The sequence below is a fragment of the Entelurus aequoreus genome, linkage group LG18 (assembly GCF_033978785.1).
Source record: "Entelurus aequoreus isolate RoL-2023_Sb linkage group LG18, RoL_Eaeq_v1.1, whole genome shotgun sequence".
In the NCBI taxonomy this organism is placed as follows: domain Eukaryota; kingdom Metazoa; phylum Chordata; class Actinopteri; order Syngnathiformes; family Syngnathidae; genus Entelurus; species Entelurus aequoreus.
The window spans coordinates 48,990,110-49,017,193 of record NC_084748.1 but is presented as its reverse complement, the minus strand read 5'-3'; the positions used below and the strand labels follow the sequence as shown (position 1 = coordinate 49,017,193).

The following is a 27,084-nucleotide window of genomic DNA, read 5'->3' as shown; positions in this document are numbered from 1 at the left end:
GGAAACATGTTGCAGGCATCCAATTCCAAATGAGCTAATATTTGCAAAAAAGAACAATGTTTTCCAGTGTGAACATGAAATATCTTGTCTTTGCAGTCCATTCAATTGAATATAAGTTGAAAAGGATTTGTTGTATTCTCTTTTTATTTACCATTTACACAACGTGACAACTTCACTGCTTTTGGGGTATGTAGAAGTCAATGGAAAAATTAGAGCCATTAAATATGTGTAGGCTTTATTATCCGACTAATCGTTAAGATAATCGTTGACTAATCGACTATTAAAATAAACATTAGTTGCAGCCCTATACAAAATAAGACTAATAGTGAAGGGAGAAGTCCGACCCCCCGGGCCTTAGCTTTCTGGCAATGTGGCCCCCAATACCATTCAGTTGAAAATCCCTGAACTGAATCAAGATAAACGGGAGGGTTCAACTATCAAAACATGAATAATTCTATTTCCACAAGATGGAAGGTATTCTGAGCTGTTTATGTGGATGGCAATGTTCCAAAACTAACCAAACACAGACATTCACACAACCTAAAAAAGATCATATTCTGAATACAGTTTAAGATGTGTGTGTGTGTGTGTGTGTGTGTGTGTGTGTGTGTGTGTGTGTGTGTGTGTGTGTGTCTCCACCTGCTGCTGCTGAAGGCTCTGCTGAGGGGGAGGGGCCTGCTGCTGCTGGATAGCGAGCTGCTGCGTTCCCGAATGGACGGGGTTGATGGCCGCCTGCTGGACCTGAGCGCTCAGGGCAGTGGTCTGCTGGACCGGCCCCACCTGGGGAAGCTGCACGTTCATGGCTCCCCCCTGCTGCTGCAGCAACATCTGCAGAGAGGTTGCTTTGTGTCACGCTGCTAACAACATGGTTGAAAAAGAAGGCTCCACTGTTGGTGAACTAATACATAATGGATGGTTCTGCTTCTAGGTCAGATGAAGTTGCACTTTCCAGCTTTGTTCAAGTAAGTCATGTCCTAAATATAGACATCAGTGTAGTGGAGAAATACTCATAGTAATCTGCATGCTGATGAGCACTGGGTTCACATCAATACGTTCATACTGCTTAGTTTTCCTCTGATTAGTCATGGGCCAATAACAACATTTTGTCCAGCAATTTATTGACCTACAAATTATTGCAGATAAACGACAGTGTTTCCCACACATTAATTTGTGGCGGCCCGCCACGAAAGAATTACGTCCGCCACAAATTTAAAAAAAAATTTTTTTTAAATTAAAAAAATGTTTGTTTGTTTTTTGTCCTGTCCAGCTTCTCAGGCAAATCATATAGTTGATGTAGATGCCCATATAGGTTGTTCAGATTGACTTTACAAAAGAGAAGTGTAGGATACTTCTCTTGTTGCCTTATTTGTATTTGACCACTACTGTTTTCTGTTTATTTGTTACTGACTGTGGCAGGACACCTCTGCCTCTGTTTCACTTTATGTTGCTGGTAAATAATATGGTCGTAGTAGTAGGCTAAAGTTAAATTATTTAGTATGCACTAATTAAAGGGGCAGAGCTTTAAGAGACATTTTAGCTTTTATATTTTATAAGATATATTTTTTTGTAAGAACCACAATGAATAAATATATTTCAGTGAATAACTTATTGTTCAAATCTGTATATAAATATGTACATAAAGTGTTGTAATTATATTGTAAAATGGATGGATGGATGGACGTTTAAAACAAAACTGTTATTATTAATTAGTAAGTATACATTTTTTGAGCCTTTTTAGAGAAAATCATATCATTGTAGTAAATTATGCAAATTACTCGATGATGTCATGGTGACCACGCCCATAGCCACGCCCCCACCGCCACAGGTATCTTGGCAGTTTATGGGAAACACTGAACGATATTATTGCCATTATTTTTTGGGGACCAAATTAACCACTGATGTAATAGCAATACATAATACTAATGGAAGCATACTCTTTCAAATGTAATTCTTGTGTATTTTAACCATGTAACTGAAATGTCAACTTTGAAATACCAAGTTAAATAAAAAAATACTGTCTGTAAAGAAAAATGTTGCACTTGAATAAAAACAATCACAACCAAAATCAATAAAATAGCTTCTGTGTCTGTTAAGGAGGGCTAGGGGGACCTAAAATATACACAACCAAAACAAAAAATAAAATTGCTAAATTAAGTAATTGTCATGATCCGTGGCCCGGATCATGTTTTTGTTATTTTCTGTTAGTTTTGGACTTGTTTAGTTGCTGTTGTTGTGCACCTTTGAGTTTGTTTAGTTACCTTAGCTACTTATTATTTTCACCTGCCTCTGATTGGTGTTTGGGACGCTCACCTGTTCCCCGAGCACTAATCAGAGGCATTTTTAAGCCTGCATTTGCTGGTCAGTCGGCCTGGCTTCTTTATTTGCTTCATGCTCCTGTTAAAGGCCTACTGAAAGCCACTACTAGCGACCACGCAGTCTGAAAGTTTATATATCAATGATGAAATCTTAACATTGCAACACATGCCAATACGGCCGGGTTAACTTATAAAGTGACATTTTAAATTTCCCGGGAAATATCCGGTTGAAAACGTCTATGTATGATGACGTATGCGCGTGACGTCACTGGTTGAAATGGAAGTATTGGTACCCCATTGAATCCAATACAAAAAAGCTCTGTCTTCATCGCAAAATTCCACAGTATTCTGGACATCTGTGTTGGGGAATCTTTTGCAATTTGTTTAATGAACAATGGAGACTGCAAAGAAGAAAGCTGTAGGTGGGATCGGTGTATTAGCGGCTGGCTGCAGCAACACAACCAGGAGGACTTTGACTTGGATAGCAGACGCGCTATCCGACGCTAGCCGCCGACCGCATCGATGATCGGGTGAAGTCCTTTGTCGCTCCGTCGTTCGCTGGAACGCAGGTGAGCACGGGTGTTGATGAGCAGATGAGGGCTGGCTGGCGTAGGTGGAGAGCTAATGTTTTTAGCATAGCTCTGTGAGGTTCCGTAGCTAAGTTAGCTTCAATGGCGTCGTTAGCAACAGCATTGTTAAGCTTCGCCAGGCTGGAAAGCATTAACCGTGTATTTACATGTCCATGGTTTAATAGTATTGTTGATCTTCTGTCTATCCTTCCAGTCAGGGGTTTATTTCTTTTGTTTCTATCTGCAGTTAAGCCCGTAGCTAAAGTGTTTCGCCGATGTATTGTCGTGGAGATAAAAGTCACTGTGAATGTCCATTTCGCGTTCTCGACTCTCATTTTCAAGAGGATATAGTATCCGAGGTGGTTTAAAATACAAATCCGATACCCACAATAGAAAAAGGAGAGTGCGGAATCCAATGAGCGAGCTTGTACCTAAGTTACGGTCAGAGCGAAAAAAGATACGTCCTGCACTGCACTCTAGTCCTTCACTCTCACGTTCCTCATCCACTAGTCTTTCATCCTCGCTCAAATTAATGGGGTAATCGTCGCTTTCTCGGTCCGAATCGCTCTCGCTGCTGGTGTAAACAATGTGCAGATGTGAGGAGCCTTTCAACCTGTGACGTCACGCTACTTCCGGTACGGGCAAGGCTTTTTTTATCAGCGACCAAAAGTTGCGAACTTTATCGTCGTTGTTGTCTACTAAATCCTTTCAGCAAAAATATGGCAATATCGCGAAATGATCAAGTATGACACATAGAATGGATCTGTTATCCCCGTTTAAACAGTGGCCTAGTGGTTAGAGTGTCCGCCCTGAGATCGGTAGGTTTCGAGTTCAAACCCCGGCCGAGTCATACCAAAGACTCTAAAAATGGGAGCCGTTACCTCCCTGCTTGGCACTCAGCATCAAGGGTTGGAATTGGGGGTTAAATCACCAAAAAATTATTCCCGGGCGCGGCACCGCTGCTGCCCACTGCTCCCCTCATCTCCCAGGGGGTGAACAAGGGGATGGGTCAAATGCAGAGGACAAATTTCACCACACCTAGTGTGTGTGTGACAATCATTGGTACTTTAACTTTAACTTAAATAAAAACAATTCATTTCAGTAGGCCTTTAAGTGAGTATTGCTTGTCTTTAGTCTATGCTAAGTAGTAGCCTTAGTTTCAAGTGCGATCGTTTTTTCCTCTGACTTGTTTTCCGTTTTTGGTACTTGTTTGATTTCAAAAATAAATCATGTTCCTACCTGCAAGTCCTGTCCGGAGTGGTCCGTTTGCATCCCGGGGGAGCGAATCCCGCAGTAAGCTGCGACCCGCCCGCCGTAACAGTAATGTTGACCAAAAATGATCCCAGTTATTATTATTATCGTGGTATTGTTAAATGTGCTCAAAAGGTACTCAAATTGTATTAACCAAGTTGTATTTTTTTTAACCAGTAAAATAAATAAGATACACAATATACTTTATTGGCAGAAGAACAATGAAATATAGTTCTGGCTTCATAAGAGCCATATTATTTTTATTTGTGTGTTCAAGTATGTTGATCTTTTATTTTCAGTTTTAAAGGCTAATCAGTTGTTTCACTTCCGGTATTTCTGTCGTCACCGGAGTTGACTTCCTGTTGAGCAACAACTGCTTTTGAGTTTTGTACAAGGATCTCACTTGACGCAGGTATTTTTTGGACCGTAACCCCAGCGCTAAACGAGGGAACACTGTATTGATTTTTACAATCGCCCATGTCTGAATTGCAAAGCATCTAAATATAGATTATTTCCCAAACCTAATCTGTTATTTCAGCGATATGGTTGTTGGAGTTAAATATTTTTGTGATTTCTGATCGTTTGTGAGGGCACCAAACATGATTTCTTTATATTATATGGCTTTGCATTATTTCTTTATAGGACTAACGGGAACAACCAAAAATGGATGTATATTTTCCTGGCCACTATTGAGACCACTGCAAGTATCTACCTGAGCCGTGTACTATTTAGTGTCAGGACAGACGATGATGATAACACTTTGTCTTACTTGGATACCCTGGCCCTGGACTCTCTGCAGCTGCTCCTGGATATTTCTTAGCTCGTCTTGCTGCCGCTGAATGTTGGCCTGGATCATTCTGGTCCTTTGCTCCAGCTGCTCCTTCAGGTGCTGCATAGCGTTCACCTGCGCCGAGAACTCCATCACCGGCTGCACAAACAACCGTTTTAACAGTTACCATGCATGCTGGTAACTATGAATTGTTATTTCACCACTGACCTGTACATTTGCCTGCAGCTGCTGTTGTTGTTGTTGTTGCTGCTGCTGCTGCTGCTGCTGTTGTTGTTGTTGCTGTTGTTGTTGTTGTTGTTGTTGTTGTTGCTGCTGCTGCTGTTGCTTTTGTTGTTGCTGCTGCTGTTGTTGTTGCGTGATCATGGCTGGAGTGACACTCTGGCTGGTAGTCTGAGAGGTCATGGACTGCAAATACCAACAAACGTAATCAACATCTGATTATAGACATGTGGCGTTATGCTTCGCTACACGTCTCATTCTCCAATCTCACCTGGCTGCTAATGGACGAGCGGCGCTGTGACGTCACCTCCATGGTTGAGGCCAGGGACTGTCGCGGAGGTGTGGCCGTGTCCATGTGTATCTTGGAGGCTGTGGGATCAGACATTGATCAAGTCTCTGTCTCCCTCATCATGGGCGGGCATTTACCTTATTCCTCACACCGTGAGGCGCACTAAATATGGCCTCAAGTACGTATTCATTCTGGTTGTGCTTACCGACCTCGAAGCAATTTTATTGTGTACATGGTGTAATAAGTGTGACCATGAATTACCATGATTTGATTAACGTGGACCCCGACTTAACTTATTGGGGTGTTACCATTTAGCGGTCAATTGTACGGAATATGTACCATACTGTGCAATCTACTAATACAAGTTTCAATCCAATCAATCAAACCAGGAGACGGCAGTCACACATAAGAGATATGTGTGGACTGCAGGCTGACGCCTTTTAAATAAACAGGCGTCAGCTAGCAAAACAAAAACGTTGTTGTTTCATTGAGGATATAGAACATTACACACGGTGCGGTATAGCTCGGTTGGTAGAGTGGCCGTGCCAGCAACCTGAGGGTTCCAGGTTTGATCCCCGCTTCCGCCATCCTAGTCACTGCCGTTGTGTCCTTGGGCAAGACACTTTACCCACCTGCTCCCAGTGCCACCCACTTTGGTTTAAAAAAAATGTAACTTAAATATTGGGTTTCACTATGTAAAGCGCTTTGAGTCACTAGAGAAAAAGCGCTATATAAATATAATTCGCTTCACTTCACTTCACACGGCGCTCGAAAGTCTGTTAAACTGTTTTAGTACAACTTTGGTAAGCTACGAAGCTGCACCACTTGATGGATTGTCAGAGCATTACAGCTACCATAGTCAGACGTACCGTGCTTCAGCATACAGTATTATTATGGTGTTTGTTTAAGGATCCCAAAATGGCATCTATTAGCAGACATATTATCTGTTGTTTTTGTTTCGCTAAGTTATGCAAAACCAACTTTTCTTACCTATTGGTACGTGCTGATGTGTATTTAGGATCTGCATAAGTCCTGAAAATTTGATGCCGTAGTCAATAAGCTCTTTCTTTTTTTCTATCCTCTTGTCGTGTGGCATTCATCCTACGCTGGTGCCAGTTCTAATACAAAGTAGTGTACAGTTCCAACTTATATCTGTCAGTGGAAGCGATAAATACTACGGATACAACAAAGATGACGGGGAGAAGATGCTGTCAGAGTGGAGGCACGTAAAGAGACGGTCAGAAAGCGGCTTAAAGATGGTCTGTGAAACATCATCAATGCAACATTTTGACCAAACAACCACCATGACATGTTATGTAGACCAGTGTTTTTCAACCTTTTTGGAGCCAAGGCACATTTTTTGCGTTGAAAAAATGCAGAGGCACACCACCAGCAGACATCATTAAAAAACGAAACTCAGTTGACAGTAAAAAGTCGTTGTCGCAATTGTTGGATATGACTTTAAATCATAACCAAGCATGCATCACTATAGCTCTTGTCTCAAAGTAGGTGTACTGTCACCACCTGTCACATCACACCCTGACTTATTTGGAGTTTTTTGATGTTTTCCTGTGTGTAGTGTTTTACTTCTTGTCTTGCGCTCCTATTTTGGTGGCTTTTTCTCTTTTTTTGGTATTTTCCTGTAGCAGTTTCATGTCTTCCTTTGAGCGATATTTCCCGCATCTACTTTGTTTTAGCAATCAAGAATATTTCACTTGTTTTTATCCTTCTTTGTGGGGACATTGTTGATTGTCATGTCATGTTCGGATGTACATTGTGGACGCAGTCTTTGCTCCACAGTAAGTCTTTGCTGTCGTCCAGCATTCTGTTTTTGTTTACTTTGTAGCCAGTTCAGTTTTAGTTTTGTTCTGCATAGCCTTCCCTAAGCTTCAATGCCTTTTCTTAGGAGCACTCACCTTTTGTTTATTTTTGGTTTAAGCATTAGACACCTTTTTACCTGCACACTGCCTCCCGCTGTTTCCCACATCTACAAAGTAATTAGCTACCTGCTGCCACCTACTGGTATGGAAGAGTATTACACAGTTACCAGGGCCGGCCCGTGGCATAGGCCGTATAGGCAAATGCTAAGGGCACCGTCCATCAGGGGGCGCCACGCCAGTGCCACAAATGTTGGATAAAAAAAAAAAAAAGTTGGTACTATTATTTCTAAATACAAAAAATAATCCCACATTAATTAAAATGCAAAGTAAAGCCTATTTAATAGAAATATTATTTGTTAAAACGTTACGCCCCCTCCCTTCCCGTATCATGACTCTTTTTGGACGTCACCACATCAAAAAATCAACACAAGATGTCAAAACGGCCAAAACTGTCAGGTGCCCAGGGAAGAAAAAATAGAAAAGAAGAGGAGGAGAAATGAGAAAAAGACAGAGGTAGCAGGTAGGTAACGCTAGCCTACATTAAATTATTTGTCTGTTACAGAATGTGATAGTAACCTGGCTTTTTAGCATTAAGCTAATGTTACATGATTCTGCAATTGCTAATCAATAAATAGCTAGTTCTGTTTTAACGTCATTTTTAATATTGTGGAGGGGGCTAAATTGTTATGGAAAATAATAATGTAACGTTAGGTAATTACAGTACTCCCACCTTACATTCCTCAGGGACATTTGTATTAGATCTTTTAAGCAGGTGTTTTTTGTTGACATTGTTATTGACTTCTGGTTAGCTAATGTTTGCCCTGCAGGTAATAGTCACTTTTCCACCCCTTTATATATTAGGTATAGTTGTAAGCCTAGTTGTTAAAGTGCACATCATTAACGTTAATTAAGCAATATCACATGAGAGGGAATGCTGTTTTTTGATTTGAGCACTGCTGTGATTCGGTTAAAGATAATCATAACATAACATTCTCATATAATATGTTAATTTGCTTTCTTTAAGTAAAAAAAAAGGTCAAAGACAAAGCTATTCGGTTTCTTGTGAGTATATACACTTCACTGCCGATGTGGGGGGGCGCCACCTAAAATCTTGCCTAGGGCGCCAGATTGGTTAGGGCCAGGCCTGACGGTTACTCTGCTGAGCAAATAGGTGAAATGAGATCATCTCCCACGGCACACCAGACTGTTACTCACGGAACACAATGAAAAACACTGAAGGAAGTCTTTTAAATGTAGAAAAAAAAGTCATAATATGACCCCTTTTATACGCCTTATACTTTCATGCACCTTTTGTATGAAAATAGACCTGAATAGACCCGCTCATCGGCGTGCGCCCTATGGTCCAAAAAATACGCTAGTTTTCCCAAGCGGCCACATGTGGCAGGCTGAGTAAACATTACACCTCATATACATTTGATCACTTTATAAAAGCAGAATAAAATGTATTGCTTTGACAAGATGTGACTGCCAAGAGTAAATGCCATGACTTTTTTTTTAAAACAACAGTAAAGAAAATGTGCATTAAGTCAGCTTTGTACGTATTTTTGGTGGATACGCAAACCACCTCATTTCCTGTTTGTTAGTTATTTTTTTATTTTCTAGTGAGAAAAATCCAGTTTCTGTTAAGCTCCAACAAGTGGATTCATACATTCATAAACTAAATTAAGAAGACAGAAATGTGTACACACAAAATACACCTTCAAAATAAAAGCACTTCAGAATATTGTCCTATTGTCAATATGAAAATATAGGAAAGACATATAGAAGGTGCATTTTGTTCTCACATATACAGTATGTGTTACTTTGACACTACCAGTAGGCAGGACTAGATTGTAAGTAGTAATGTGTTGCTGTTCACTCACAGGTGCAGGTGTTGTCGGATACATGTGATGAAGACTTGCGGGAACTTCTGGAAGAGGTTGAGGCTGTCCGACTGCGGTCAAACCTCTCCAATGCCTCCTTCAGGCTGGATGTGTTCAGCTCTGAACCAGAATCCTGGCTCTATGGAAATAAAGAATGACATTTGAAGTTAACTGATATGTGCACAGGCATTTGGGCTTTGGTGCTACAAACTAGACATCGACTTATATGATTATTAGTCAAGAACGCTCTTTAAAGGCCTACTGAAAGCCACTACTAGCGACCACGCAGTCTGATAGTTTATATATCAATGATGAAATCTTAACATTGCAACACATGCCAATACGGCCGGGTTAACTTATAAAGTGACATTTTAAAATTCCCGGGAAATATCCGGCTGAAACATCGCGGTATGATGACGTATGCGCGTGACGAAGTCCGAGTAACGGAAGTTATGGTACCCCGTAGAATCCTATACAAAAAGCTCTGTTTTCATTTCATAATTCCACAGTATTCTGGACATCTTTTGCAATTTTTTTAATGAACAATGAAGGCTGCAAAGAAGACAGTTGGAGGTGGGATCAGTGTATTAGCAGCGGACTACAGCAACACAACCAGGAGGACTTTGTTGGAGCGCTAGCCGCGCTAGCCGCCGACTTCACCTTGACTTCCTACGTCTCCGGGCGCCAAACGCATCGGGTGAAGTCCTTCGTCCTTCTGCCGATCGCTGGAACGCAGGTGAGCACGGGTGTTGATGAGCAAATGAGGGCTGGCTGGCGTAGGTGGAGAGCTAATGTTTTTAGCATAGCTCTGTGCAGTCCGGTTGCTAAGTTAGCTTCAATGGCGTCGTTAGCACAGCAATGTTAACCTTCGCCAGCCTGGAAAGCATTAACCGTGTATTTACATGTCCACGGTTTAATAGTATTGTTGATTTTCTATCTATACTTCCAGTCAGGGGTTTATTTCTTTTGTTTCTATATGCAGTTAAAGCAAGATGCTATCACGTTAGCTCGTAGCTAAAGCATTTCGCCGATGTATTGTCGTGGAGATAAAAGGCACTGAATGTCCATTTTGCGTTCTCGACTCTCATTTTCAAGAGGATATAGTATCCCAGGTGGTTTAAAATACAAATCTGTGATCCACAATAGAAGAAGGAGAGTGTGGAATCCAATGAGCCAGCTTGTACCTAAGTTACGGTCAGAGCGAAAAAAGATACGTCCATCGCTGCCTCTCAAGTCATTCACTGTAACGTTCCTCATCTACGAATCTTTCATCCTCGCTCAAATTAATGGGGTAATCATCACTTTCTCGGTCCGAATCTCTCTCGCTCCATTGTAAACAACGGGGAATTGTGAGGAATACTAGCTCCTGTGACGTCACGCTACTTCCGCTACAGGCAAGGCTTTTTTTTATCAGCGAGCAAAAGTTGCGAACTTTATCGTCGATTTTCTCTACTAAATCCTTTCAGCAAAAATATGGCAATATCGCGAAATGATCAAGTATGACACATAGAATGGATCTGCTATTCCCGTTTAAATAAAAAAAAATCATTTCAGTAGGCCTTTAAAGGCCTACTGAAAGCCACTACTAGCGACCACGCAGTCTGATAGTTTATATATCAATGATGAAATCTTAACATTGCAACACATGCCAATACGGCCGGGTTAACTTATAAAGTGACATTTTAAAATTCCCGGGAAACTTCCGGTTCAAAACGTTGCGGTATGATGACGTATGCGCGTGACATCACGGGGTCAAGGGTAGTGTTTGGACCCTATGCAAATAGCTGTTTTCTTCGACAAAATTCCACAGTATTCTGGACATTTGTGTTGGTGAATATTTTGTCATTTGTTTAATGGACAATGGAGACTGCAAATAAGAAAGTTATAGGTGCGATCGGGTGTATTAGCGGCTGGCTGTAGCAACACCAACACCAGGAGGTTGTGTTGTGTTTTGAGTTGGAGAGCAGACGCACTACGGTGAGTACAGCTTTGGCTTCCAAACATTTGATCGCCTGCCCGTACGTGCGTGTCGATATGTGCATGTCACGCACGTAACTTTGGGGAAATATATGTTTCTTGCCGACTCTGATGGCGGCCGGGGTGTCGTCGAAAGCTACAACGCCCGCCGCCGCCCCGTAGCTAACTTAGCTTCTATTTTTTTAGCTTCGCCAAGCTGAAAATTAATAACCGTGTATTTACATGTTCATGGTTTAATAGTATTGTTGATCTTCTGTCTATCCATCCAGTCAGGGTTTTTTTTATTTTGTTTCTATCTGCATTTGAGACTGATGCTATCACGTTAGCTCCGTAGCTAACTTAGCTTCGCCAAGCTGAAAATTAAAGGCCTACTGAAATGATTTTTTTAAATTTAAACGGGGATAGCAGATCCATTCTATGTGTCATACTTGATCATTTCGCGATATTGCCATATTTTTGCTGAAAGGATTTAGTAGAGAAAATCGACGATAAAGTTCGCAACTTTTGCTCGCTGATAAAAATAAGCTTGATTGATTGATTGAGACTTTTATTAGTAGGTTGCACAGTGAAGTACATATTCCGTACAATTGACCACTAAATGGTAACACCCGAATAAGTTTTTCAACTTGTTTAAGTCGGGGTCCACTTAAATTGATTCATGATACAGATATATACTATCATATATACTATCATCATAATACAGTCATCACACAAGATAATCACATTGAATTATTTACATTATTTACAATCAGGGATGTGGGGGGGGGGTGGGGGGGGGGGTATGGACATCAAGTAGTGGACATAGAGAGAGAGAGAGAGAGAGAGAGAGAGCAGAAGGCATAAGAAAAATAAAAAGTATCTGCATTTGATTGTTTACATTTGATTATTAGCAATCCGGGGAGGGTGTTAGTTTAGGGTTGTAGCTGCCTGGAGGTGAACTTTTATTGCGGTTTTGAAGGAGGATAGAGATTGCCTGTAGCGGAAGTAGCGTGACGTCACAGGAGCTAGTATTCCTCACAATTCCCCGTTGTTTACAATGGAGCGAGAGAGATTCGGACCGAGAAAGTGACGATTACCCCATTAATTTGAGCGAGGATGAAAGATTCGTAGATGAGGAACGTTACAGCGAAGGACTTGAGAGGCAGTGATGGACGTATCTTTTTTCGCTCTGAGCGTAACTTAGGTACAAGCTGGCTCATTGGATTCCACACTCTCTCCTTTTTTTATTGTGGATCACGGATTTGTATTTTAAACCACCTGGGATACTATATCCTCTTGAAAATGAGAGTCGAGAACGCGAAATGGACATTCAGTGCCTTTTATCTCCACGACAATACATCGGCGAAATGCTTAAGCTACGAGCTAACGTGATAGCATCGTGCTTTAACTGCATATAGAAACAAAAAAATAAAGCCCTGACTGGAAGGATAGATAGAAAATCAACAATACTATTAAACCGTGGACATGTAAATACACGGTTAATGCTTTCCAGGCTGGCGAAGGTTAACAATGCTGTGCTAACGACGCCATTGAAGCTAACTTAGCAACGGGACCTCACAGAGCTATGCTAAAAACATTAGCTCTCCACCTACGCCAGCCAGCCCTCATCTACTCATCAACACCCGTGCTCACCTGCGTTCCAGCGATCGGCAGAAGGACGAAGGACTTCACCCAATGCGTTTGGCGGCCCGGAGACGTAGGAAGTCAAGGTGAGGTCGGCGGCTAGCGCGGCTAGCGCTCCAACAAAGTCCTCCTGGTTGTGTTGCTGTAGTCCGCTGCTAATACACCGATCCCACCTACAACTGTCTTCTTTGCAGCCTTCATTGTTCATTAAACAAATTGCAAAAGACGTCCAAAATACTGTGGAATTATGAAATGAAAACAGAGCTTTTTGTATAGGATTCTACGGGTACCATAACTTCCGTTACTCGGACTTCGTCACGCGCATACGTCATCATACCGCGACGTTTCAGCCGGATATTTCCCGGGAAGTTTTAAAAGTCACTTTATAAGTTAACCCGGCCGTATTGGCATGTGTTGCAATTTTAAGATTTCATCATTGATATATAAACTATCAGACTGCGGTCGGTAGTAGTAGGTTTCAGTAGGCCTTTAATAGTATTGTTGATCTTCTGTCTAGCCTTCCAGTCAGGGTTTTTTTTAAATTTTGTTTCTATCTGCATTTTGAGCCTGCTATCACGTTAACTCTGTAGCTAACATAGCTTCTATTTTTTTAGCTTCGCCAAGCTGAAAGTTATTAACCGTGTATTTGCATGTTCATTTTCAAGAGGATATAGTATCCGAGGTGGTTTAAAATACAAATCCGTGATCCACAATAGAAAAAGGAGAGAGTGTGGAATCCAATGAGCCAGCTTGTACCTAAGTTACGGTCAGAGCGAAAAAAGATACACGCTGTACTTCACTGTAGTCCTTCACTCTAAAGTTCTTCATCCACAAATCTTTCATCCTCGCTCAAATTAATGGGGTAATCGTCGCTTTCTCGCTCCGAATGTCTCTCGCTCCATTGTAAACAATGGGGAATTGTGAGGAATCCTTAGTCTTGTGACGTCACGCTACTTCCGGTACAGGCAAGGCTTTTTTTTATCAGCGAGCAAAAGTTGCGAAGTTTATCGTCGATTTTCTCTACTAAATCCTTTCAGCAAAAATATGGCAATATCGCGAAATGATCAAGTATGACACATAGAATGGATCTGCTATTCCCGTTTAAATTAAAAAAATTCATTTCAGTTGGCATTTAAATATATATATATATATATATATATATATATATATATATATATATATATATATATGTATGTGTGGGAAAAAAATCACAAGACTATTTCATCTCTACAGGCCTGTTTCATGAGGGGTTTCCTCAATCCTCAGGAGATTGAGGAGAAAAAAAAAATCTCCTGAGGATGGGGAAACCCCTCATGAAACAGGCCTGTAGAGATGAAATAGTCTTGTGATTTTTTCCCACACATACATATTACGCTCTACCACGGTATCGAGCACTATTTTTTGGATAATCTAATTAAGACATATATATATATATATCTATATATATATAGATATATATATATAGATATACACATATACAGTTCAGGCCAAAAGTTTGGACACACCTTCTCATTCAATGTGTTTTCTTTATTTCCATGACTATTTACATTGTAGATTAAGCTCATGGAGAGAATGCCGGGAGTGACAAACACATTTCGGGAGAACAGTCGCACCGTAACACAACATAAACACAACAGAACAAATACCCAGAACCCCTTGCAGCACTAACTCTTCCGGGACGCTACGATATACACCCCCCCCCCCGCTACCACCAAACCCCGCCCCCCCAACCCCGCCTCCGCCCACCAAGTTAATGTTGATATTTACCTCAGAAGGTTGCAAATCGAAAAGAGGCATTAAATGTTTTATTTAATATACCATTGATGTTTTTTCGTTTGTTTTTTGAAAGATGATTTTGCACTATTAAGTTATATATAAACATTGCTTGTTCCATATTCAGTGTTAAAGCAAATCAGTGTAGCAAACTGAGCAATAATTAATGTTTTATTCATGCACTTTCTCTTGCTACTTTAAGGCTTGAATGTTTGATTCATTCATTATTGTTATTTTATTTTCAAATTTATTATTAGCCGGTGGAAAAAGTTAATTTTGATATTTACCTCAGAAGGCTGCAAATAGAAAAGAGGCGTTCAATTTTGACTTAAATTTTATTTGATATGGCATTGATATTTTTTAATTATTATTATTTGAAACTGGATTTTGCATGTCACTATAAAGTTATATAAGCCTTGCTTGTTCAATATTCAATGCAAAACTTGTTTGGGTCCCTATTAAAAGGTTAATTTGTTCAACCTTGGCCCCGCGGCTTTGTTCAGTTTTACATTTTGGCCCACTCTGTGTTTGACTTTGACGCCACTGCTCTAAAGGCTTAGTGGCCACATGCGTGGACAGCACCTTTTAGCTCTTATTTCCAAAATTGTGTACACTACTGAATTGGGGTCTTATGTGGACACTTATACTGCCATCTGGTGGTGTCAGAAGAGTATAGCATTCAATGCAATTTGGAAAAAAAAAGTGTAAAAATAAGAATTAGCATGTCACTAAACATGAAGTACACGTTTGTTACTTATGGACTTAGTACATCATATCAAAAGATGATTCTTAGTTTTTATTCTAATTGGGGTCCAATAAGCCCAAATAGCAAAGAGAAATAAAAAAAGCACGTAAACAAACAGCTTGGGCCTTAAAGGCCTACTGAAATGAATTTTTATTTATTTAAACGGGAATAGCAGATCCATTCTATGTGTCATACTTGATCATTTCGCGATATTGCCATATTTTTGCTGAAAGGATTTAGTAGAGAAAATCGACGATAAAGTTCGCAACTTTTGCTCGCTGATAAAAAAAAAAGCCTTGCCTGTAGCGGAAGTAGCGTGACGTCACAGGAGCTAGTATTCCTCACAACTCCCCGTTGTTTACAATGGAGCGAGAGAGATTCGGAGCGACAAAGCGACGATTACCCCATTAATTTGAGCGAGGATGAAAGATTCGTAGATGAGGAACGTAACAGTGAAGGACTAGAGAGGCAGTGATGGACGTATCTTTTTTCGCTCTGACCGTAACTTAGGTACAAGCTGGCTCATTGGATTCCACACTCTCTCCTTTTTCTATTGTGGGTATCGGATTTGTATTTTAAACCACCTCAGATACTATATCCTCTTGAAAATGAGAGTCGAGAACGCGAAATGGACATTCACAGTGACTTTTATCTCCACGACAATACATCTGTGACACACTTAGCTACAGAGCTAACGTGATAGCATCGTTCTCAAATGAAGATAGAAACAAAAGAAATAAACCCCTGACTGGAAGGATAGACAGAAGATCAACCATACTATTAAACCATGTACATGTAACTACACGGTTAAAAATTCTCAGCCTGGTAAGGCTTAACAATGCTGTTGCTAACGACGCTAAGGCTAATTCAGCAACTTAGCAACCGGACCTCACAGAACTATGATAAAAACATTAGCGCTCCACCTACGCCAGCCAGCCCTCATCTGCTCATCAACAGCCGTGCTCACCTGCGTTCCAGCGATCGACGGCGCGACGAAGGACTTAATCCGTGGGTTTGGCGGCAAGCATCGGCTAGGCGTAGTAAGTAGTCCTTGTTGTGTTGCTGTAAGTATTGTACTTAGCCGCTAATACACCGATCGATCCCACCTACAACGTTCTTCTTTGCAGCCTCCATTGTTCATTAAACAAATTGCAAAAGATTCACCAACACAGATGTCCAGAATACTGTGGAATTTTGTCGAAGAAAACAAGAGGTTTTTGTATCGCGTCGACGGGGTCCAACCACTTCCGTGGATTTTGTGACGTCACGCGCATAAATCATATCCAAAGGAGTTTTTCAACCGGAAGTGTGGCAGGAATTTTAAAATGTCACTTTATAAGTTAACCCGGCCGTATTGGCATGTGTTGCAATGTTAAGATTTCATCATTGATATATAAACTATCAGACTGCGTGGTCGCTAGTAGTGGCTTTCAGTAGGCCTTTAAGAGGGTGTTGGACAGAAAGGAGGACTTTTTTTCTCCTCCATTGTAAAATGTGGAGGTTATCATCACTACTGTCGGATTCCAATCAATGCAAGTCATCACAATCATACCAACTTATAGTCTTGTCTTCATGAAAGAAAGGAATGTTCAACATGATTGTATCATCATTAAACACCTTATTAAAGGCCTACTGAAACCTACTACTAGCGACCACGCAGTCTGATAGTTTATATATCAATGATGAAATCTTAACATTGCAACACATGCCAATACGGCCGGGTTAACTTATAAAGTGACTTTTAAAACTTCCCGGGAAATATCCGGCTGAAACATCGCGGTATGATGACGTATGCGCGTGACGAAGTCAGAGTAACGGAAGTTATGGTTCCCGTAGAATCCTATACAAAAAGCACTGTTTTCATTTCATAATTCCACAGTATTTTGGACATCTTTTGCAATTTGTTTAATGAACAATGAAGGCTGCAAAGAAGACAGTTGTAGGTGGGATCAGTGTATTAGCAGCGGACTACAGCAACACAACCAGGAGGACTTTGTTGGAGCGCTAGCCGCGCTAGCCGCCGACTTCACCTTGACTTCCTACGTCTCCGGGCCGCCAAACGCATCGGGTGAAGTCCTTCGTCCTTCTGCCGATCGCTGGAACGCAGGTGAGCACGGGTGTTGATGAGTAGATGAGGGCTGGCTGGCGTAGGTGGAGAGCTAATGTTTTTAGCATAGCTCTGTGAGGTCCCGTTGCTAAGTTGCTAAGTTAGCTTCAATGGCGTCGTTAGCACAGCATTGTTAACCTTCGCCAGCCTGGAAAGCATTAACCGTGTATTTACATGTCCACGGTTTAATAGTATTGTTGATTTTCTATCTATCCTTCCTTCTATCCTTTATTTTTTTGTTTCTATATGCAGTTAAAGCAAGATGCTATCACGTTAGCTCGTAGCTAAAGCATTTCGCCGATGTATTGTCGTGGAGATAAAAGGCACTGAATGTCCATTTTGCGTTCTCGACTCTCATTTTCAAGAGGATATAGTATCCCAGGTGGTTTAAAATACAAATCCGTGATCCACAATAAAAAAAGGAGAGTGTGGAATCCAATGAGCCAGCTTGTACCTAAGTTACGCTCAGAGCGAAAAAAGATATGTCCATCACTGCCTCTCAAGTCATTCACTGTAACGTTCCTCATCTACGAATCTTTCATCCTCGCTCAAATTAATGGGGTAATCATCACTTTCTCAGTCCGAATCTCTCTCGCTCCATTGTAAACAACGGGGAATTGTGAGGAATACTAGCTCCTGTGACGTCACGCTACTTCCGCTACAGGCAAGGCTTTTTTTTATCAGCAAGCAAAAGTTGCGAACTTTATCGTCGATTTTCTCTATTAAATCCTTTCAGCAAAAATATGGCAATATCGCGAAATGATCAAGTATGACACATAGAATGGATGTGCTCTTCCCGTTTAAATAAAAAAAAATCATTTCAGTAGGCCTTTAACCTCTCTTACATAAATAAGTCAATATAAATGATATATATGAATGAGCCCCTCCACTCGGTCCATTGAAAAGTAGCTAGCCTGCAGAAAACGTGTGTGATATAGAATATATTGAAAAGAATAAGTCAGAAGCGTTTCTCACCTTATCCATGGCCACCTGTGGGTTGGACTCTTCAATGCCCAGCTCCCTCCGCTGCTCTGCCCTCACTTCTGCATAGCTGCAGAGACGAGAAGGAAGGAAGAGCTCCCTCACTCTTATCGGTCGCTTCATTCAAATCATGCGTAGAAACGAGGCTTGGAAATACCTGACGACTGTGTGTGTGCAGACAATGAACTCGGGCCGAGAGTTCCACTGGTGGTAGGTGATGTAGTAGTGCGTCTGCAGCCATATCCACTGCTGACCTTTGGTCAGGAAGCGGTAGTAGCAAGACTTCCCTTTGCCGTATTGCATCACTGGGTGAGGAGGAGACACAGGAACTGGGGTTTATGGAACTCTTCCAACAGCGCAGCACAATGAACGTAGAAGTCCTCCCTCACAGTGTTCGTGACACTTGGCAAGCGTCTCCAGGTCGTCCACGTGGTAGTAGTCGTAACCCGAAGTTCCCAGAACCTCAAACGGCAGGTAGCCTATGATGGGTGGAGCTCTGAAGAGGAGAAAGTTATCACTCAGGTGAAACTGATTTATCGTAAATTCCGGACTACAAGCCGCTACTTTTTCCCAACGCTTTGCACCCGGCAGCTTAAAAAACGGTGCAGCTAACTTTTGGATTTTTCTCCGCTGACGGCCAAAAAGCAAGTAGTTCTCATTAAACACATGCAAATATAATTAAATGGTGTGGTATTGTTTTTTTAACTATGGCGCCATCTTTTGGACGAGTTCTATCACTGCAGGGTGAACGTCTAAAAGTGTTTCCTGTTGCTTAAACCGGATGTAGAGGTGCCGTTCTGTGCGTTTCTACTCGTATGTATTCTTCATTCATCACTCCGTAGCAACGTTTGTAGGTTTTACAATATAACTAGAAGAATGATTGCGGACTAAAGCGTCTCATGTGTGACGTCTGTAGGAGTGTTTTCATGCATATTTGTTCTGTTTTCTAATTAAACACATGCAAAGATAATTAAATGGTGGGTTATTGTTTTTTAACTATGGCGCCATCTTTTGGACGAGTTCTATCACTGCAGTCTAAAAGTGTTTCCTGTTGCTTAAACCGGATGTAGAGGTGCCGTTCTGTCTTCCAACCGTCCATAGCGTTTCTACTCGTACGGAGTCTTCTTTCATCACTCCGTAGCAACGTTTGTAGGTTTTGCAATATAACTAAAACAGTTCTTGCCGACTAAAGCGTCCCATGTGTGACGTCTGTAGGAGTGTTTTCATGCATATTTGTTCTGTTTTCTAATCAAACACATGCAAAGATAATTAAATGGTGTGGTATTGTTTTGTAACTATGGCGCCATCTTTTGGATGAGTTCTATCACTGCAGGGTGAACGTCTAAAAGTGTTCCCTGTTGTTTAAACCGGATGTAGAGGTGCCGTTCTGTCTTCTAACCGTCCATAGCGTTTCTACTGGTATGGATTCTTCATTCATCACTCCGTAGCAATGTTTGTAAGTTTTACAATATAACTAAAACAATTCTTGCGAACTAAAGCGTCCCATGTGTGACGTCTGTAGGAGTGTTTTCATGCATATTTGTTCTGTTTTCTAATTAAACACATGCAAAGATAATTAAATGGTGGGTTATTGTGTTTTAACTATGGCGCCATCTTTTGGACGAGTTCTATCACTGCAGTCTAAAAGTGTTTCCTGTTGCTTAAACTGGATGTAGAGGTGCCGTTCTGTCTTCTAACCGTCCATAGCGTTTCTACTGGTATGGATTCTTCATTCATCACTCTGTAGCAACGTTTGTAAGTTTTACAATATAACTAAAACAATTCTTGCGAACTAAAGCGTCCCATGTGTGACATCTGTAGGAGTGTTTTCATGCTTATTTGTTCTGTTTTCTAATTAAACGCATGCAAAGATAATTAAATGGTGGGTTATTGTGTTTTAACTATGGCGCCATCTTTTGGACGAGTTCTATCACTGCAGTCTAAAAGTGTTTCCTGTTGCTTAAACCGGATGTAGAGGTGCCGTTCTGTCTTCTAACCGTCCATAGCGTTTCTACTGGTATGGATTCTTCATTCATCACTCCGTAGCAACGTTTGTAAGTTTTACAATATAACTAAAACAGTTCTTGCGGACTAAAGCGTCCCATGTGTGACGTCTGTAGGAGTGTTTTCATGCTTATTTGTTCTGTTTTCTAATCAAACAATTATTAATTAATTATATGGTGTGGTGTTGTTTTTTAACTGTGAAGTGAAGTGAATTATATTTATATAGCGCTTTTCTCTAGTGACTCCAAGCGCTTTACATAGTGAAAGCCAATATCTAAGTTACATTTAAAGCAGTGTGGGTATAGTGTCTTGCCCAAGGACACAACGGCAGTGACTAGGATGGCGAAAGCAGGAATCGAACCTGGAACCCTCAAGTTGCTGGCACGGCCACTCTACCAACCGAGCTATGCCGCCCAACTATGGCGCCATCTTTTGGAGGAGTTCTCTCACTGCAGGTGCTGCTGGGTGATCGTCTAAAAGTGTTTCCTGTTGTTTAAAGCTTTGAACCGGATGTAGAGGTGCCGTTTTGTCTTTTAGCCCCTCCATAGCGTTTCTACTCATACTGATTCTTCATGATTCACTCCAAGCAAGGTTTGCAAGTTTTACAATATAACTAAAACAATTCTTACTTACTAAAGCGTCCCATGTGTTAAGTCTGTAGGAGTGTTTTCATGCATATTTGTACGTGCTATAGTCATGTAATGAAGCTTGTTCTGTTAGCATTAGCTAATATGCTAACATGTGTCCGTGTTAGTATTATTAACTTACAATGGCGTTCTTTTTGTAATGTGTCACTTTCACAAATTCCTCAGTAAATTCAGTCTGTTTAGCTGATTGGAGAGCTAGCTTCCGCAGCTAGTGGGGCCATGACTATGACTTATGTTTTGTTTGATCTTCCGTTTTACTGCCGTGTTACAGACACAATTAAAGTATGTAAATAAACAATCATACATTATTTCTGTGTAAATAACTAATTTCACAACGTATACAGTATAACTGCGGCTTATTGTCTGCTGCGGCTAATATATGGAAACTTGTATGTCTTATTGTTTTTATTTAGTGGGTGTGGCTTATATACACTGGTGTGCTCTAATGTCCCGGGAAATACGGTAGACTCATTCCACACAAACTGTACAAGCTTGTTTACCTGTGGTCTAGAAATAGGAACTTCCATTCCAGACTGTGTCTGGATGTGAATTCTTCATTGGGCTCTTCTACTGTACACATTTCCTATGAATAGAAACATCACTTTAGCACACAAAGATCTGTTCTAAGTGAGGTTTTGGGTGAAGGTGTCAGAGTGTACCTTAATAAACTGAGGCTTGGTGAGCCGTACAGTGGCCACAAAGCACACCTGGTCGTCAAAGGCAGGCTGCAGCGAGCGCTGTAACACACCTGCCAGACCGTTCCTCGTCACATTGGGAACTAGGAGAGAGCAACAAGTGTGTTGGGGGAAGTTGCTAAGTCTGAACCAGTCAAATGATATGAAAAGGGATTTACAAAACCCAACAGCAGTGAAGTTGTTACGTTGTGTAAATGGTAAATAAAAAGACAATACAACAAATCCTTTTCAACTTATATTCAATTGAATAGACTGCAAAGACAAAATATTTCATGTTCACACTGAGAAACTTTGTTCTTTTTTGCAAATATGAGCTCATTTGGAATTTGATGCCTGCAACATGTTTCAAAAAAGCTGGCACAAGTGGCAAAAAAGACTGAGAAAGTTGAGGAATGCTCATCAAACACTTACAGTCGCGATCAAAAGTGTACATACACACATACACATACAATTCTTAAATCCTTACATTGGCTCCCTGTACATCAGAAAATTGATTTCAAAATCCTCCTGCTCACATATAAATCACTACATGGTCTAGGGCCGAAGTATATTACTGATATGCTCTCACTATATACGCCCTCTAGATCACTAAGATCTTCTGAGAGCAATCTGTTAGCGGTTCCAAGAGTAAACTCAAATCAAGGGAGAGCATCATTCAGTCACTATGCAACAAATAGCTGGAATAAACTTCCTGAAGATGTCAGACTCTCCCCAACTCTGACTACTTTTACAACTAGACTGAAGACTTTTATGTTCACCTTAGCTTTCAGCTAAATCTTTTAATCTTTTAACCTTTAACGTCCGCACTGTTTTTATTTTTATTGTCTGCATTTTAAATTTGCTTTTATTTTCTTTCATTTCACTTTGTTGTCTGTGAAGCACTTTGAGTCGGCCTTGTGTATGAAAAGCGCTCTACAAATAAAGTTGCCTTGCCTTGCCTTGTAAAGAACATCATGTCATGGCTGTCTTGAGTTTCCAATCATTTCTACAACTTTTATGTTTTTGTGATGTAGTGATTGGAGCACATACTTGTTGCTCACAAAAAACATTCATGAAGTTTGCTTCTTTTATGAATTTATTATGGGTCTACTGAAAATGTGAGGGTCAAAAGTATACATACAGCAATGTTAATATTTGCTTACATGTCCCTTGGCAAGTTGACCTGCAATAAGGCGCTTTTGGTAGCCATCCACAAGCTTCTGCTGGACCACTTGACCACTAAATTGCTAAGTCAAGCTTTACCATTGGCCTGTGGAGAACTGGGACAACATAGACTCTTACCAGGAGGACTTTGAGTTGGATACGCGCTACCGTGAGTACGCAGCTGCGGCTTCCAAACATTTGATCGCTTGCCCGTACGTGCGTGCCGTTATGTGCATGTCACGTACGTCACTTTGGGGAACTATATCCTGGTTGTGTTGTAGCTAATAGAGTATATATATGTCTTGTGTTTATTTACTGTTTTAGTCATTCCCAGCTGAATATCAGGTCCCACCCGCCTCTCACAGCATCTTCCCTATCTGATTCGCTTCCATTGCCCTCTAGTCCTTCACTCTCACTTTCCTCATCCACGAATCTTTCATCCTCGCTCAAATTAATGGGGAAATCGTCGCTTTTTTGGTCCGAATCGCTCTTGCTGCTTGTGGCCATGATTGTAAACAATGTGCAGATGTGAGGAGCTCTTCAACCTGTGACGTCACGCTACTTCCGGTACAGACAAGGCTTTTTTATCAGCGACCAAAAGTTGCGAACTTTATCGTTGATGTTCTCTACTAAATCCTTTCAGCAAAAATATGGCAATATCGCGAAATGATCCACTATGACACATAGAATGGATCTGCTATCCCCGTTTAAATAAGAAAATCTCATTTCAGTAGGCCTTTAAAGGCCTACTGAAATGAGATTTTAAGGTACATACAGATTTTAAGGTACATACAGCTTTTGGAGCAACATATGTTGCCATCCAAGCAACGCTATCATGGACGCCCCTGCTTATTTCAGCAAGACGATGCCAAGCCATGTGTTACATCAACGTGGCTTCATAGTAAAAGAGTGCGGGTACTAGACTGGCCTGCCTGTAGTCCAGACATTGAAAATGTGTGAAGGCTAAAATATGAGAAGGGAGACTGTTGAACAACTTAAGCTGTACATCAAGCAAGAATGGGAAAGAATTCCACTTCAAAAATGTGTCTCCTCAGTTCCCAAACCTTTACTGAGTGTTGTTAAAAGGAAAGGCCATGTAACACAGTGGTAAAAATGCCCCTCTGACAACGTTTTTTGCAATGTGTTGCTGCCATTAAATTCTAAGTTCATGATTATTTGCAAAAAAAAAAAAAAAGTTTCTCAGTGTGAACATGAAATATCTTGTCTTTGCAGTCTATTCAATTGAATATAAGTTGAAAAGGATTTGAAAATCATTGTATTCTCTTTTTATTTACCATTTACACAACGTGACAACTTCACTGCTTTGTAGAACAAACATTAAAAAAAGTGTCCTACCATTGTTTAGCGACTTGAAGTTGCCAATGAAGCTCACATATTCATAGACTGGAGATTCTTTCGGGTCGATGGACCCTCGCAGCATGTGACAACAGAATTCCATGTAGTTCTTACCTGGAGGGGAACATGTGGTTTGTATTAACTATATTACTTCACAGAAATAACTCTCATATCCTTACTGACATTTAAGCAAAAGGTTATAGAAATTGGTCATCCACAATTAGTAAAAGTTCTTAGTCGTGTAAACTGCCATGTTGCATACAAACAGACATCTTGTCTTACTAACTCTTTAAATAATCGGACGTGACGGTCTCCAGGTCGTTGGGGTGTGTCGACAGGGCTTTGTACACGTCTGAGTGTTCACCAACTGGCAGGAAATTTAGCAGATTCTGGTCCACCAAGTCCGCCTGGAAATGAAACAAAAATACAACAAACTTTCACATGTTCCCTGTCTATTCGTCAGCTGAGCAAATGCTGATATTCCCTGCTAGGTAGTAGTCGTTGGCACAGGTTGTACATGTTGCTGATGGAACTAGTGTGCGAGATTTAAATTAGAAAAAAATAAAAGACCCAGTGCACGCAGGAAGGGTTTTAAAAAGTGTGGGAAAAAAGAGAGATAAAGCGACCAAAGTTTCATTTCCTTATGGCCAAGTAATAACTAGTAATAACTAGTAATGACTAGTAAGAAAAAAACACGGGTGTAGAAAGCTGCAATCATTACAAAATACAGCAAAATGATATAATGTAACAAGAAAAAGATATGTTGATACTAATCTAGTCTTTAAATACCGTGGAACCTTGACGTTCAGACTTTTAGATGGAGTCAAATATGTCTCTGTGTGCACACCATGTCTCTGTGTACATAACGCTTCATTCGTTCATTTTGTGTCACGCCTGCAGGCAAAAAGTAGGGCACAGCATTTTTGGGGAGGCAGAGCCCTCCATGTCATTTGCTGCAGCCATTTGTCAGTGCTTTTCACTTTTTTAAATGTTTATTATTGCAGCACTATGGTTCTGAAAGTTAAGGATTTTTGTGATTTATGATAGTTTGTGATGGTACCAAAGTGACTTCTGTGTGTGTGCGCGTGTTGGCAGAGCAGTGCATACAGGACAGTTAAGCTTGTTGTTGTTGTTTGGGCTTGTTAATAAAGATAAAGGTAATCCATTACCTCCTTGTTATGTTTGTTTGATATGCAGTACTACAACACGCTTTATATTATGTACAAACTTTCACTAAAGTATGGACTTTCGTTGAGGCTGGAACCAATTATTCATATTTACAATTTGTCTCACTATACAAACTTTTTGATTTACGAACCCTTTTCAAGAACCGATTAAGTTCGTAAATCAAGGTTCCACTATATCTCTACACATTTATTTTAGCCTTTTAAAAAATGTGTGTGTCATTATACGATGACGTCATATTGACAATGCCAGGACCCCACATAGATTGCCAATCTGTGGGAAACGCGGACCCGCCATTGCTAATGAGTGAATGTATGAGTGAATACTCACAGGAAGATGTTCCAGTAATGAGGTAACACTCTCTGACACGTAAAGGATGTTCCCATCAGTCATTATTGCTATGAAGAAGCCGTCCAAAGCCTGATCATGTCAGAGAAAAAACACACCGTGTCCTGTCAACCCAATACATGTATTGAGAATATGAATAAAGTTAAGATATCTGACCTCCAACATCAGCTGGGTAAACTCTTCATTGCTAAGAAATGGAGGCTTCCAGTCCTGTCTGATCTCACTAGACTCAGACTGGGCAGCAATTTCTGATGGGGGAGGAGAAAATATACATTTAAGAGAGGAAACATATTTGAGAGAGGAAACATATTTAGGAGAGGAAACATATTTGAGAGAGGAAACATATTTGAGAGAGGAAACATATTTATGAGAGGAAACATATTTAAGAGAGGAAACATATTTGAGACAGGTAACGTTTGAGAGAGGAAACATATTTAAGAGAGGAGACATTTGAGAGAGGAAACATTTAAGAAAGGAAACATTTGAGAGAGGAAACATATTTGAGAGAGGAAACATATTTGAGAGAGGAAACATTTGAGAGAGGAAACATTTGAGAGAGGAAACATATTTGAGAGAGGAAACAAATTTGAAAAAGGAAAAATAGTATTTAAGAGAGGAAACAAATTTGAGAAAGGAAAAATAGTATTTAAGAGAGGAAACCTATTTGAGAGAGGAAACATATTTGAGAGAGGAAAAGTAGTATTTAAGAGAGGAAACAGTATTTAAGAGAGGAAACATATTTGAGAGAGGAAACATTTGAGAGAGGAAAAATAGTATTTAAGAGAGGAAACATATTTGAGAGAGGAAACAGGGAAATAGCAGTAAGGAGGAGACAATAATCAAAAAGCAACAAAGAAATATCACAAGACGTGAGTTAACAAAATGTGTTGATAGTGCAAGGTAAAGTGTGAGCTACACAGAATAGTCGATACCACTGAAGAAGATAACACAACAAGGTTGTGGTAGTAAAAGTGAAAAGTAATAGCTGACAACAAACAAGTAGCATCATAAAACGTGATAACACGCCCAGCTTCAAGTTGTATAATGAAAGCAAACAGTGTCAGAATGAGTTTTAAACTCTGTCACGGGTTAAGCACAAACAGGAAGTGAGGCGACCTGACCTTTGTGTTTACACAGAAAGTCGATACTTTTCTGCAGGATAGTGGACTTGTCCATCTTTCTGGTGTTGCCTGGCAACATGGTGCCAAGTTCCTTGATGAGGACATTAAACTGGTCTCGCCGCTTCTTCTCTGACTTGTTACGGGACACGCTACAATTGAAAGACAGGCACAATTACACACTGG

General features: G+C 40.6%; 1 protein-coding gene and 1 long non-coding RNA gene across 6 annotated transcripts in view; one reads left to right on the top strand and one right to left on the bottom strand.

The window, feature by feature from the left end:
- The window catches only part of LOC133634227 (uncharacterized), a 31,871-nt gene extending 22,522 nt beyond the window's left edge, over positions 1–9,349 (top strand). Inside the window, exons 2-3 of the long non-coding RNA XR_009821915.1 lie at positions 655–962; positions 9,199–9,349. This is a non-coding gene — a long non-coding RNA (uncharacterized LOC133634227). The remainder of the gene's footprint in view (positions 1–654; positions 963–9,198) is intronic.
- Positions 1–27,084, bottom strand: part of LOC133634226 (circadian locomoter output cycles protein kaput-like) — a 69,421-nt gene that overhangs the window by 16,628 nt on the left and 25,709 nt on the right. For 3 of the 5 annotated variants that reach the window (XM_062027331.1, XM_062027330.1, XM_062027329.1), the window contains exons 6-20: positions 26,902–27,050; positions 25,937–26,028; positions 25,763–25,852; positions 24,534–24,654; positions 24,248–24,361; positions 21,713–21,831; positions 21,554–21,636; positions 18,792–18,898; positions 18,560–18,707; positions 18,397–18,472; positions 9,197–9,335; positions 5,416–5,513; positions 5,133–5,330; positions 4,905–5,063; positions 640–828 (exon numbers count right to left, since the gene is read on the bottom strand). In XM_062027331.1, the coding sequence (XP_061883315.1) occupies positions 640–828; positions 4,905–5,063; positions 5,133–5,330; positions 5,416–5,513; positions 9,197–9,335; positions 18,397–18,472; positions 18,560–18,707; positions 18,792–18,898; positions 21,554–21,636; positions 21,713–21,831; positions 24,248–24,361; positions 24,534–24,654; positions 25,763–25,852; positions 25,937–26,028; positions 26,902–27,050 (1,882 nt within the window). Of the gene's footprint in view, positions 1–639; positions 829–4,904; positions 5,064–5,132; positions 5,331–5,415; positions 5,514–9,196; positions 9,336–18,396; positions 18,473–18,559; positions 18,708–18,791; positions 18,899–21,553; positions 21,637–21,712; positions 21,832–24,247; positions 24,362–24,529; positions 24,655–25,762; positions 25,853–25,936; positions 26,029–26,901; positions 27,051–27,084 lie in introns of those variants that run through there. The other 2 variants (XM_062027332.1, XM_062027333.1) reach the window with 2 other exon arrangements.